This window comes from Aspergillus costaricaensis (genome assembly GCF_003184835.1).
Source record: "Aspergillus costaricaensis CBS 115574 unplaced genomic scaffold BO79scaffold_1, whole genome shotgun sequence".
Taxonomy (NCBI): domain Eukaryota; kingdom Fungi; phylum Ascomycota; class Eurotiomycetes; order Eurotiales; family Aspergillaceae; genus Aspergillus; species Aspergillus costaricensis.
The window spans coordinates 1,046,627-1,060,472 of record NW_020291801.1 but is presented as its reverse complement, the minus strand read 5'-3'; the positions used below and the strand labels follow the sequence as shown (position 1 = coordinate 1,060,472).

Sequence of the window (13,846 nt, the reverse complement as noted above, 5' to 3'; positions counted from 1 at the left end):
GCTTTCGTGTATTCGTTTATCCCCATTTTCTACGAGGGGAATGTTGGGCAACAACTTGATCCATAACGGGGCCATCCAGGAAGTGTCCGGATTCCTTCGGCGAAAGCGCAAAGCTGTTAATTGCGAGGAATGCCGACGCTCTAAGTTGCGATGCGATCGTCAGCATCCTTGTGGTGCGTGCAAGCGCCGCAAGCGCGAATCAATTTGTTCATATGAGACCCCTTCTGGGCCATCTGTATCAAGAAAAACTCGCAGGAAGCCCGTGACCACTTCGGCGTCATCTGCGTTGAGTGGCGGAACAGGAATCCCGGCTACACCGACACGAAAAGGTGCTATCTCTTCAATTTCACAATCCGAACAGACTATATCTGAAGTAGAAACATCACCTCCCGGTGTACACTGGGAAACTGTGCTTGAGCGCCCTGTGCCAGAGGAGGATGTTAATGACACACTATCACCCCTTTCTATAAGCCCTCGCATCTCTCTCCAGGAAATGATTGACTCGCTCCCGCCGAAGTCATGTTGCGACTATCTGGTTTCACACTTTTTTAAACATATCTTCGCATTGTTTCCCATTCTTCATGGTCCAACTTTCCAGAAACAATATACGGCGTTCATGCAACGCCCTCAAGATGTCGACTTACCTTGGCTAGCTTTGCTTTTCGCCTTATGTTCTTTGTCTCTGAACACTTTAGATGAAAGTGACCCCAGGCTAAAGTGCGTCTGGTCTCAGCTGCCTTCGAGTATCACACAAGCTGCAAGCACGGTTCCTATCACGGTTTCTGTCTCTCGCCGTCTGCTTCGGACTGCAATAACCTGCCTTCTGCAGGGCGATTTCTTGATTAGGCACACATTCAGCACCTTCGAGGCTCTATTAATGGTGATATACAGCCTCTCTCATAATGAATCTGTCGACCAAGGCTGGGCCCTGTTGGGAATGGCATTGAATATTGGCATTGCGTTACGTTGCAATGTGGAACAGAAGAACTTGGGCACCATCGAGACCGAAAGGCGGCGACGCTGTTGGGCTGGTCTTTTGACATTGCACACGTATCAGGGAATGCTTTTCCGGGACTTCGATATGTCATACCTTCTCAGCATTCAAGCTCCTCTACCTGCCGATGTCAATGATGTTGATATTACCAACGAAGGCATTGTGCAGCAATCTTGTAGCGAGCCCACGCAGATGTCCGTCATGATGGCGAAGCTTCGACTGTTCCGGCTTTCCACTCAAATCTGTCGTCATACCTCGGGGCCTTCACGTCTCGACCAGCAGGCCCTGCGTGATCTTGATGCTGCGATAGCGGAAGAGCAAAAGCAATGGGACGCGGCCTATATGGTTGATGGCTCTCCCAATATTTTAGATTCTAATCGCTATGCTTATTGGTGCGTCTTGCAGACGTACGCGCATCATCTCTATCTTCTGCTACACCGGCCGTTTCACCATTCCAAAGCGTCTTGCTTTCTTCCATTTTCCAGAGAAAGGTGCATTAGCTCCAGCGCAGCTCTGATTTCCCTTCACAGACAACTCTACGAAGCTCCAATCCTTCGAAACTACTTCTGGTTGCTTAGTGGGGTGACGAGTCTGAAAGCACTCCATGCAGCTGTGGCCCTGAATTCGTGTCTCCAAGATGACACTGAACATAACTTAGAATCTTTTCGAGAAGAGATTGAAAGTTTGATTGCCCGCATGAGAGATCTGTCAGGCCGAAGTCATATCTGTCTCAGAGCGTATCGCATACTTCGCCATTTACAGTAAGCTACCTAATGTATTCTGTCAATTTCAGGCAACTAAGCATACATTCTCAGAGCCCAAGCAGGGGCAGGCGACCCACCAGCAGGGAGCTCAGAGACCCCGTTGGAGAATCTATTTGAAGATTTGACAAACATCCGAGAATGGATGGATGCAGATCTGGTCGATTGGGTATGTTACCTTCTTCTGGATATCGAGCTTTGGCTAATGACTCAGAACATGGATGGACAATTCAATGTCTTTGCACCATAATTGAACATTAGCATGACAATATTGTGGGACTAAGATATCTCGCGTTGGGTCAATTCCGGGACAGAAGACATGCCGTTTGCCCGGAAACAAATATTCAACAGCGACTCGAGCCAATTTCACGGCCCATCATTTGATCCCATCGAGTATGATTATCTTTGTTGATTGAGGCGTAGAATTGAACTCTAATGATTGATTTAGGAAATCAAGCATGTGCCTCCCCCCTTTCAGGACGATGTCAATCTTAGGACCTCCCGCTCAGCACACACCAGACACCGATTGGTGCTTTCCTTGTCTGCAAGAACCTTTTGTCCAGGTTTCGTAACCACAGACTTCTACTGGAATTGTACGGAGGCTTAATATCTCATGTCTACGAACATGAGAATGCCCAGAAAGCAGATCTCCTCGTATGCTCTCATGCTTTGGGTGCCTCTTTGCAGCACTCGTTCTATCCGACGATAGAGTTCGTGGAAGTGGAAGCCACGGGGTTTTCCAAGATGACAAGCACTCTGAAATAGACTCAACGTGGCTCAGCCCACTCGTATGGTCAACAAGTTGCTACCGATCTCGGTTCGTGTTACTCTCGTTGCAGGATCTGAAGAACCAGGATCACTGGTTGCCCAACCACACACATCGCCATATTACGTTTTTGTTTGACATCATAATAGGCGAGACAGAGTGCCCTTTAGGATTTGCTTCTTTCGTGTAGCTCCCTCTTTCCGTGTTCCTCGTGTGTTCTATTTGGTGGTCGTATGAGGCCTTGTGGTCTTCACGGCAGGGCCAAGCGAATAGAGTATTTGTGGCTTCTTGGCAGGATGCAGCAGCTCATTAAGCGCACATTGGCGCATACACATGCAAGGATTTCAGTAGAGATGTGGGATGTTCGTGTGTGGTAGAAAATGCATCCCACGGTTAGCTTGATGGCGTGCTCGGGACTAAAAATTCGCCATGGCAGTGGAGGGACTCGGCCACTTCCCGGCCACGTCGCCCCCTCCCTGTTTAAACCTGGTCAATGGCGCCGTAAACCATAGCATTGGCGTCATATAGGATATTAAAGTCTTATATAAAATTGTGTCTGATGGTGATATCAAAAGCCTGGTTCAGTAGAGACAGTTCCACATGAATACAGACGGTTGAGCTTAACCCTTCCCTGACGCGGTCCCTCAACCACCACCATAACATGCTTAAAACAAGTTGTTTCAGCCTTGTGGAGTAAGTTACTCCACTTAATTCAGTAATGCCAGCAGTAAAAAAAAATAAAGGTAGATGTGAGTGGCATACCGAACTTATGGTATGATTGGATTGGCACTTCACTTACCTTAGTTCTGAGCGTGGAGACCGACAGCATGATAGATGGGTCTGCTTTTGTGGACCCTGGGCCAACCCTATCCCGTCTGTTTACGCAGCACAATAGACACACAGATTGGGCCAGGTTGCAAGAAAGCTTGGGTGATTGCATCGTGCCCCTCATATTCTCTCTTTTCCGTTTGTAATAACATTGGACCACGAAAGTAGAACTAGCTTCGTGGAAGGTCCGCCTATGGTCTGTTCTTAGCAGCGCTTACTGCGCTACATGAGGGATCCCTGCAGACATAAGCCAGGACTGAGCCTTCCTGGAGAACACGAAAATTTTCACCCATCTAACGTCTTACGAGTGATCGTCATTCAGCTCATCTTGATCAAGAAGAAGGCAATCACTTAGTCTCGTGTTTCTTTATTCATCTATGGTTCAGCCATGTCGAAAAAGGCCAATGCGCGCTCGGCATGGGCGTGGAGGTGCATCTGGCCGGCACATGGCAAGCCCCAGCTGCATTGCCATTTCGGAGCTAAAATCACGACATCGATCCCCTGTTCTCTGATAAAATATCTGAGACTTCTCACGCGATAAGCTTAACATTTATTATTCCCCTCCAGATCCCATTCCTCATCGGTATATGCCACAGATCTGAAAGCTCTGTCTGCTGACACGGAAAATGACCACAAAAGTTGGCCATCTTCTGGCAAAGGTGCTCGGGATCGATCTGGCATCGAACACCGACCCATATCTTCGTGATGGGTCAGATACTGCTGGCCATTATGTCGAAACAGAGCCAACAGCCGGCGAATGGCTGCGCGAGCTCGTACCCTCCCGTCGCCAAATTGGTCGCTATTTCTACGACTTGTTCCCTTTTCTTCACTGGATCATGAGCTACAACTTGCAGTGGTTCATCGGTGATCTGATCGCAGGTGAGATGCCTTATAATAGTTGCGGAAGCGAGCGAGGCTTACATCTATAGGTGTTACTGTCGGGGCTGTGGTCATCCCACAAGGCATGGCATACGCCATCCTAGCCAAGTTACCTGCCGAATATGGACTATATTCCTCCTTTATGGGCGTGTTAATATACTGGTTTTTCGCCACATCAAAGGATATCACCATCGGCGTAGGTCTTCCAATTCCTTGTCACGACAACAACTAACCCGATCAGCCGGTGGCCGTCATGTCCACCTTAGTTGGAACCATCATCATCGAAGTTCAAAAAGACTACCCTGACGTCGACGGCCCTACGATCGCCGGAGCCCTTGCCATCATCTGCGGTGCGATCGTGACCTTCATTGGCCTGTTCCGTCTCGGATTCATCGTCGACTTCATTCCTCTTCCTGCGATTACCGCCTTCATGACCGGATCTGCGATCAATGTGTGCGCCGGACAAGTCAAGACGGTCTTGGGAGAAACGGCTGACTTTTCTACCCGTGGATCGACATACATGGTCATCATCAATACCTTGAAATATCTGCCCACCTCGCAGATGGATGCTGCCATGGGCTTGACGGCACTTGCCATGCTATATGCCATCCGCGCGGCATGCAACTATGGAACCAGGAAATACCCTCGGAAGGCAAAGCTCTTCTTTTTCCTGAATACCCTTCGCACGGTCTTTGTGATCCTGTTCTATACGATGATTAGTGCTGCAGTCAACCTCCATCGTCGCAACAATCCGGCCTTCAAGATGCTGGGCAAAGTTCCTTATGGGTTTCAGCATGCGGGCGTCCCCAAAATCAACGTTGATATTATCAAGACCTTTGCAAAAGAGCTGCCGGCAGCAGTGATTGTCTTGGTGATAGAGCATATTGCTATCTCAAAATCCTTCGGTCGCGTCAACAACTACACCATCAATCCTTCCCAGGAGTTCATCGCTATTGGCATCTCAAACCTCCTCGGGCCCTTCCTGGGTGGCTACCCTGCCACTGGTTCGTTCTCTCGCACTGCTATCAAAGCCAAGTCCGGTGTACGGACGCCGCTGGCCGGCGTCATCACCGCCATTGTTGTTCTGCTTGCCATTTACGCCCTTCCAGCTCTCTTCTTCTTCATTCCCAGCTCATCTCTTTCTGCTGTTATCATTCATGCTGTCGGCGACTTAATCACACCACCTAAAGTCATCTACCAATTCTGGCGCGTGTCACCTCTTGATGCTGTCATTGCTTTAGTCGGAATCATCGTCATTATCTTCTCCAGCATCGAAGACGGCATCTACTGCACAATCTGCATCTCGGTCGCAGTCTTGCTATTCCGCATCGCCAAAGCCCGCGGTCAGTTCCTCGGCCAGGTCCAGATCCACTCCGTCATCGGCGACCACCTTGTAGAAGAGACCGGATCAGCCAAGGAATTCAACTCTGCCGCTCAGCTTTCCGGTTCCGACTACAAGCACACCTCTAGTCGAACCGTATTCCTCCCCTTGAAGCACACTGACGGCTCCAACCCGACCATCCCCATCACCCAGCCCGCACCAGGCATCTTCATCTACCGCGTCTCCGAAGGCTTCAACTACCCCAACGCCAACCACTACACCGACAATCTGGTCGAACACATCTTCGACTCTACCCGACGCACTAATCCATCCTTATATGCAACCCCCGGCGACCGGCCATGGAATGACCCGGCCCCTCGCAAAAGCAAGGCCGAACAGATCGCCAACTCCACCGAGAAACCTTTGCTGCGTGCAGTCATTCTGGATTTCTCTGCCGTCAACAACGTCGACGTGACTTCGGTTCAAAATCTGATCGATGTCCGGAGCCAGCTGGACCGGTATGCAGCCCCGGACCGAGTCCAGTGGCACTTCGCTCATATCAACAACCGATGGACCAAGCGGGCTCTCGCTGCCGCGGGATTTGGTCGGCCTTTGGATGTGCCTGAGTTGAAGCCAATCTTCAACATCACGGAGGCAGTATATTCTGGAGATAGTTCGGACCAGCGGGCCAGTGATATCGAGTCGCAAGCCGGTGATCAATTGAAACAGAGCAAGAGTAGGGATGACAAGAACGCCGGGGTCCTGAGTATACGGGAAATGGACGAGGCAGCCAAGGGCTCGGAGAGGACAGCTGTGCAGCGACGCGGGGATGGCAAGCCGGCGGTGGTGACTGGGGTGAACTTGCCATTGTTCCATATTGACTTGACGAGTGCTCTGGAATGTGTGATGGCATCGGTGTCTGACACTCCGGGCAAGGTGCATGCCAGCTAATGTGGCTTTCGTGTTAGAACTTCGTTAATAATATAAGTTAGACAATATTTACCCTATTTACACAAACTTAACCATATTTCCCCAGTACTAGACTGACTGTAGGGCTACCCGAGACCTCCACATAGTCCCATCTTCGCGACGATCCCAACCTATTTCCATCGGCGACTCTCTCGGCGAAACCCCGCATCTTAAATCAGACTGTTCGCGGGGTAAAGAACAATATTTCCGTTCATCAATGTGATTGATACTTTTTTCCCATTAATATTTCCCTAGTCACACACACACACACACCAAACAGCTCATCACCAAGCAAATACAAAAATGGGCTCCATCTCCCTCACCGATATGTCCAACCCTTCGTGCCTCCTCTACGGCGCCCACGACGCCCGCTACGAAGACCGACCCATTCCCACCATCACCTCCCCAACAGACGTAATAATTCGCATCGCCTACACCGGCGTCTGCGGCAGCGATGTACATATCTCTCTTCCTTCTCCCTTCCATTCCCTTATCCACCCACCCAGCTCCTAACCAAAGAGAAACAGGTCCACTTCTACCTCCACGGCGGCATCCACCGCCCCATCTCCCCCTCCAACCCCATAACAATGGGCCACGAATCCACCGGCATCGTCCACGCCGTTGGACCCGGCGTAACCACCCTCTCGCCAGGCGACCCCGTAGCTCTCGAACCCGGCTACGCATGCCACCGCTGCAACCTCTGCAAATCCGGACGATACAATCTCTGCCGGGAGATGAAGTTCGCCGCCGTCCCGGGTGTATGTCACGGCACGCTTACTCGCTTCTTCAAGTTACCGGCCGATTACTGTTATCGTATCCCGGAGGGGACGTTGGGACTGGATGAGGCGACGCTGTTGGAGCCGTTGGGTGTGGCGGTGCGGTCTGTCAGGGAGGTGGGGGTGAAGCCTGGGATGAGTGTTGTGGTGTTTGGGGCGGGGTCGGTGGGCGTGTTGTGTATGGCTGTGGCGAGGGAGTTTGGGGCAAGTAAGGTGGTGGGGGTGGATTTGAGTGAGAAGAAGTTGGCGTTTGCGGAGAGCGTGGTGGGTAAGGGGGCTTGGGGAGGTGGGTATGTTCCGTCTGGGGATGGGGAGGTGGATGGGAGGAGGCTGGTTGAGGGGTTCTGCGATGGTGATGAGGAAGGAAATGCAGGGTTTGATGTTGTTATTGAGGCTACGGGGGCAGAGGCTTGTATTAATCTTGGGATAGAGGTGGTGAAGGTTGGAGGGGCGTTTATGCAGACGGGGCTGGGTAGGAAGAATGTGGATTTTCCTATTGGGACGGTGGTTGGGAAAGAGGTGGTGGTTAAGGGGTGTTTTCGGTATGGGCCAGGGGATTATAAGCTCGGGGTGCAGATGGCTGTAGAGGGGAGAATTTCGCTGAAAGGTTTTATTACGAAGATTGTCGGGTTTGAGGAAGCCGTTGAGGCGTGGGAGACAACGGCTAGAGGGGAGGGGATCAAGACGTTGATTAGGGGGGTGGATACGCCGGTGGGGGAGTAGGCTGCAGTCTGCTGCATCGATTGAGTAGTGCATGTAACGAATAGATGAAGCTGGATAGCTAGCTATAGTTCTATCCCCGCATGCATCCGGACTAAGCCCTCTGTGCCTGAGTGGTCATCCTCTTTACCTCGTCCTCCAAGATCTCCGGCAACGTCGCCTCAATACTCGGCTGCGTGGGCGTCCATTCCAACACCTTGGCTCCTCTCCTGGCACGTCCCCGAGAATTCAACCCCCAACTCAGCGCCTCATACCCGCCATACCTCTTTGCATCCTCCAAACTGATCTTCTCCTTCTCGACCCCAGAAAGCAAACCTAGCTCTGTCGCTGTCAACGCCGTTGCCACAGCCAGCTCACCCCAAACATGCTCCCCATTCTCGGTGAGATAATATGCCCTCTCCCCCCACAGCTCAGGATCATCCCGTCCATGCACGGCCGCCTCTACAAGCAGCACATACAACTCGCTCAAATCGTGAATATGGATGTTATTCCAGATCGACTTGCCATCTCCAATGAGCGGTGCCTTCTTAAGCTGCAGGGTCACTTTGGCCAGCTCGTAGACTTGTCGTCCACGCACGGATACAGGGCCTCGACCACGTCCTATGCAACACCCATTAATACCACATCCACCCTCAATTCCAAAAAAAAAAAAAAAGAAAAGAAAATAACATACCATAAATAGTAGGTGGACAGACCAACGCCGTCTTCACCACATACCCTTTCGCTTTCGCCGTCTCAAGTACTACTCGATCCACATTGCGATGGAACGCATGCTCCGGGAGATTCAACAACTCGTCCACCCCGTCCCAGTCATCGTAGACCTTGTCACTACCTTCACCAAACACGTTACGATCCGTGTCATGGAACGTAAGGATACCCGTGCCGCCGGTGTGCAGCCAGTAACCGGGCTTCTCTTTGCTGTGGCCTTTTTCTAAGCCTTTGGCGATGGCGTTCGCAGCACCTTCGTGATCGGAGGCGTCGGCGGTGTCTATGTATCCTTTTAGTACACTGCTAGGATAGCCAGAACGATGGACTCTAGGGAACAGGGTTACGCATACGTAAAACGATATCAGCTTCAGCACTCTCCTTCTCCAAGAGGGCAGAGTCGTCTAGGTCGCCGATGACAACTCTGATAGAAGGATACTGGGCTTGGACCTGTGCGGCCTTTTCTGGGGACCGGACCAACACAGTGTATTGGTATTCAGGATGCTTGGCGAAGATGGCGTAGAGGGCATCGCCGCCGATGTAGCCGGTTGCGCCGGTGCTGGAGGTCAAGTGTTAGCGAGATATATAATGCGGTAGTACGACCGAGTGGAGTGGTACATGAAGATCTTGGGAAGAGTGGTCATTTTGCCTGGAATGATGTTTTTAGAGAGCTTGGCTACGACCTAAGTCTCGTTACGTCTGGAGAGTAACGCTGTTATATCTCAACTGAGAGGTATTGACATTAATAATAGCTGTAGGCGATGAAGTCAGTCCGTAAGCCGATGACGTCGGATTCACCAGTTGGCGATTGATAAGTCCTTTCCGCCTGCCGTATTAGGAATGCTCGGCCGACGGCGGCTTCCGCCGACTACAAGTCCGGGGTTACCCCTTTCTCGACTCAGCTTAAACTCCGCATGCAGGGTTCGACGACTACCCTGTTACCCCTCCTGCAATTGCCGGATGCCGGACACTTCGGGTGTATTCTGGTGTTACTGATGCTCAATTAATGGGCTTGAGTTCGACATACTGCTGATGTAGAGGGGTGTGGTCCCGATAGGCAGCAGGATATTTTGGGACCCGTAGAGCGATATTTTCAGCTTGGGGATGAACCTTTGATGAGGCCATTGCTTTTCCGGAAAGTAGTCTCCCCAGGACTGGAGAGTTTGTCGAGCAACAAGCCAAAGATCAGATAGAACTCTGAGACTGTGACATGCCCTAATCTGCAAGTCAGCTATCCTACCACTGCCCTATACACAATCGGAGGACTGTGAACTGCGGGCCAAAGATAAGATCTTTGAACCATGGAAGCATCCCAATAAGGTATTCTTCATATCCACCCTTATCAATTACCAACATGATCAAAATTTTCTTCACCGGTGGGGTCTCGCCCGCAATGGCATGATCTCGACCCGAGCGTTGCTACGTTACTCTTCACGCCTGAAGAAGCTTGGGCAGGTTGAAAATTCGAACTACCAATGGCATACATCTCAAATGCCGCTCCAAGCCATTCCAACGTTCTTATTCGACAGTCCGAAAGCCTCCAAGAACAGGACGCGCTGCCCCCTCCATCCAGGTGGGTCTCAGCTTTGTCCGAGGTCTGGCGGGTGAAATTTCTTCCACGCGTGCAACTCGCTTTAATGAGATTTGCTGCGCAAATTTTTACTGAAATACAAGGGCCTGTGAGGCATTTAGAGTAGCAAAAGTCTTATATCTGTTACGGTCATGTCTACCAAGAATCATGGTTGATATAGACAATATCAGTTTCATCACGTCGTGACTCACGATGCACGAGTACCCGCATATCTCCGCGGCAAGCTTTTACGTACCAATGGAAGATAAGAAATGTGATCCAGTTGACTCGATGGCTTGGCTATCGGGTGATATCCGCAGTGTCTCTGCGTCTACATAAAGCGGGGTTCTTCGCTGCCGGGTTTTCACTTCCCCTCTCCCCTCACTGTTCGCTCGCTCTGAATGATCAATCCGAACAAAATGGGTGCAGACCATATTGCAGCGGCCAGTGATGGCGTGACTCGTGAGAGAAACATCGAGGCCCAGAGTGCCTTTGCTTCTACTTTGGTGGTGGATGTTGAGAAAGCGGCTCATCCCAAGGAAGCGCCCACTGACAGACCTCATACCAATGTCTATGGATCCACCATTGACACTCCCACATCTGTCGCTGGGACAGACGCCGTCTATGCAGCTAAGGCGGCGCTTTTGAACCAGGCAATGTTGGATATGGGTATGGGATTGTATCAGTGGTTTCTGTTCATCATTACTAGTGTGGGATGGTTTCTCGATAGCGTATGTCAAGACCTATGCAATAGTGCAAAATTTGAGCTACCTTGCTAACCAATACAGTTCTGGCTGATGTCTTTCACGGTCATCGCCCCCTCCAGCGCCAATGAAGCCCAGTTCTTTTACACCGACAACAAAGAGGCCTACCTTTTCATCAGTCTGTACGTCGGTTTGACCACTGGCGCCACCGCCTGGCCCTGGATGTCCGACATGCTGGGCCGGAAGTGGATCTTCACGAGCACCCTGGTCTTAATGGGAATGGGTGGTCTCGTCGGTGCCGGAATGCCGTCTTTCACCGGACTTTGTGTCGTTGGCTTTGTTGTTGGCTTTGCAGTGGCCGGTAATCAGGTCGTGGATGCGATGGTTCTGCTCGAATCCGTTCCCGCATCTCACCAGTTCCTTGTCTCCATGCAGGGTGCCATGTGGGGACTGGGCCAGCTGGTAGCAGCAGCTGTAGGATGGTGAGTCTATATCCCCATTACAAAATGTCCTATCACATCATCTAATAATCACAGGGCCTTCATCGCCGAATACACCTGCGGCACCGGTCCCGACGAGATCAGCACCGGCGCAGCCCTGTCCCACCAATCCCGCGCCGATCCCTCCAGCAGTAGCAGCAGCAGCAGCAGCTCGCAATGCCACTACGTCTCCAACAAGGGCTGGCGCTACGTCTGGTGGACCTTTGGCTGCATGACACTCTTCCTATACCTGTGCCGATTCGCCTTCCCGCTGCGCGAAACCCCCAAGTATCTTCTCTCCAAGCGCCGCGACGCCGAAGCTACCCAGCTCGTCAAGGACATCGCTGCCTACAGCAACCGCAAGACCTGGCTTGAGGAGTCCTCCTTTGCTCGCATTGACTCAACCGTAGACGCCAGCGCCCCCGAGTCTCGCCGCCAATCGCGCACCAAGTCCCTCCTGTCCTCTGCCGGTGCCATCGGCCTCCCCGTTCTCTGTCTTCTCTGGGCCATCACCGGGCTGACCTTTACCCTGCACAAGACCTACATCAGCAAGTACCTCGCCACGAAGGGCGTCGATGCGGTGTCAGCTACTTCCGTCACTACTGGATACCTGTACAGCCGGTACCTGTACGTGGCGCTGTGCGCAATCCCCGGCCCGATCGTCGTGGGTCTTCTCATTGAAGCGAAGGGACTGGGTCGCAAGCGCACGGGATCTATCATCGCCGTGTTGACGGGTCTGTTCATGTTCTTGGCTACGGTGTCGCGCTCGAGGGATGCGCTGCTCGCGTTTGAGTGCATTCTGTCGTTCTTGCAGACAGCGACAATGGCGGTGCTGGTTACGTACTCGGTGGAGGTGTTTGCTGCTCCGTTCCGTGGTTTTGGTCTGGGAGTTGTGGGTTTCTGCTGGGGAATCTTCGGATTGATTGCCAGTATTATCACGACATTTGAAGGTGCTGTTGCCGATGGCGCGGCAGTGTGGTTCTGCGGTGCGATTTGGGTGATCATGGGTGGTGCTTGGCTGGCTGTTCCTGAGACGAAGGGTCGGGCTGCTGCTTAGATGGGTATTCATTGACTTGATGTGACATGGAATGAGTGATGAGATATGTACTTGGGTTGATGGCAAATTGAGACGATTAATGGCAAGTTATCATGAAAAAATCTATATACAAAGATATTGCGTCTACAACGCCCTCCTATACACCCTTTGGTAGATAATAGCCCCAACCCCAAGAACAGCAGAGACTCCCAACAACCATTTCGCATATCCCACCTCTCTCTTGTTTTCTTTCTTTGCCTCAGCCGTAGGCTTCCGAACCATATACCAAGGCACAAAATTCCCCAGATCCTCTCCCTCTATCGCAAGCTCAAATCCATGCTTCAAATACACGGGCCTTGCCCCAGGAGCAGAAACCACGAACGTTTCGAGGCCCTCTTTATCCGCGCGGCTTGTTCCCCACTCGATCATCCCCGACGCGACGCCTCGTCGTCGGTACTCGGGCTTCGTGCCAAGCATGTTAAGATCTGATCAATTAGCCATATCCACGACCAAAACCACTTAACCCAAGAAATGAGGAAAGATAAAAAGGTGTCCCTTACAATAAAACCTCCTCTCCCCCATAATGCCCCCAATCATAGTCCTGAACTGCTCCAATGTTTCCTTGAGAAGCTCAATATCACCGACGTGAGATGGATACGTGGCGAGGAGTTCTTGAGTTTCGGGGTCTTTACCCTCGGCATAGTCTTTATTCTCATCGCCGTTCGCTGGATGATCTTGCTGTATGGGGGCAGGGAGCTTCCACTCCAAGAATCCGACAAGCTCGTCATCTTTCTCCGTATCAATGACCTTCAGGATGTGGTACTTATCAAGCCCCTCCGTCAGTTTTCGGGTGAAGCTGGCTACCCACCAAGCGTGGATCTCGGGGGTGTTGGGCCAAAGACGCTGGTCCACGGGCGTAGTGAAGCATTGAAGGTAGAGGGTTGCGAGCGCGTCGGCGTCGGAGGGGGTACAGGGGAGTTGTTTGAGCATTTTGTATTATTTCTTCTTTGAGACTTATGATATTGGTGTTTTGGTAAGTACTGGGAGTTGGATTTGCTGAACAGAACAGAATGACACACCCCAAGTGTGAGAAGAAAAGCCAGGAATTGCTTTGAAATTAAATAGCCGGCTAGTTAGCTGTGCCAGCACGGCTTACGGAGATTATGATTCTTTTACTAACGCTAAGATAGTATCTAATCGCGCTAATCACTCGGTACAAAGATATGAATGGCTGAGGGTGAGATGAGGATTACTGCCCGGCACTTGGTTGGACTAGTGTGTAGCTAAGATGCATTAGTGGGTTCCTGTCAGGCCACCACCATTTCCTGTTAATCCGCT

General features: G+C 51.4%; 6 protein-coding genes across 6 annotated transcripts; 4 read left to right on the top strand and 2 right to left on the bottom strand.

Annotated features, from left to right (window-relative positions):
* Positions 1-40: 40 nt before the first annotated feature.
* On the top strand, positions 41-2,005 carry BO79DRAFT_261451 (uncharacterized protein; the record flags this gene model as incomplete). The annotated part of the gene is made up of 3 exons (XM_025686487.1): positions 41-1,755; positions 1,810-1,924; positions 1,970-2,005. 3 exons carry the CDS (start codon positions 41-43, stop codon positions 2,003-2,005), a joined length of 1,866 nt encoding a protein of 621 aa, XP_025545198.1.
* A 1,970-nt stretch (positions 2,006-3,975) lies between these two features.
* BO79DRAFT_261448 (SLC26/SulP family anion transporter) lies at positions 3,976-6,500 on the top strand (the record flags this gene model as incomplete). The annotated part of the gene is made up of 3 exons (XM_025686486.1): positions 3,976-4,228; positions 4,279-4,424; positions 4,470-6,500. The coding sequence occupies 3 exons, from the start codon at positions 3,976-3,978 to the stop codon at positions 6,498-6,500; spliced, it is 2,430 nt and encodes an 809-aa protein (XP_025545197.1).
* A 248-nt stretch (positions 6,501-6,748) lies between these two features.
* Positions 6,749-8,017, top strand: BO79DRAFT_184880 (NAD(P)-dependent alcohol dehydrogenase; the record flags this gene model as incomplete). The annotated part of the gene is made up of 2 exons (XM_025680359.1): positions 6,749-6,974; positions 7,046-8,017. Exons 1-2 carry the CDS (start codon positions 6,822-6,824, stop codon positions 8,015-8,017), a joined length of 1,125 nt encoding a protein of 374 aa, XP_025545196.1. The 5' UTR covers positions 6,749-6,821.
* A 91-nt stretch (positions 8,018-8,108) lies between these two features.
* BO79DRAFT_184875 (nucleoside-diphosphate-sugar epimerase) lies at positions 8,109-9,363 on the bottom strand (the record flags this gene model as incomplete). The annotated part of the gene is made up of 4 exons (XM_025680358.1): positions 8,109-8,614; positions 8,688-9,002; positions 9,073-9,278; positions 9,338-9,363. The coding sequence occupies 4 exons, from the start codon at positions 9,361-9,363 to the stop codon at positions 8,109-8,111; spliced, it is 1,053 nt and encodes a 350-aa protein (XP_025545195.1).
* Positions 9,364-10,680: 1,317 nt separating this feature from the next.
* BO79DRAFT_206150 (sugar transporter) lies at positions 10,681-12,651 on the top strand. The gene is made up of 3 exons (XM_025681916.1): positions 10,681-11,020; positions 11,078-11,475; positions 11,530-12,651. Exons 1-3 carry the CDS (start codon positions 10,709-10,711, stop codon positions 12,527-12,529), a joined length of 1,710 nt encoding a protein of 569 aa, XP_025545194.1. The 5' UTR covers positions 10,681-10,708; the 3' UTR covers positions 12,530-12,651.
* A 1-nt stretch (position 12,652) lies between these two features.
* On the bottom strand, positions 12,653-13,583 carry BO79DRAFT_184871 (GNAT family N-acetyltransferase; the record flags this gene model as incomplete). The annotated part of the gene is made up of 2 exons (XM_025680357.1): positions 13,069-13,583; positions 12,653-12,993 (listed from the first exon to the last, which is right to left on the bottom strand). The coding sequence occupies exons 1-2, from the start codon at positions 13,496-13,498 to the stop codon at positions 12,653-12,655; spliced, it is 771 nt and encodes a 256-aa protein (XP_025545193.1). The 5' UTR covers positions 13,499-13,583.
* Between the last annotated feature and the right edge of the window lie 263 nt (positions 13,584-13,846).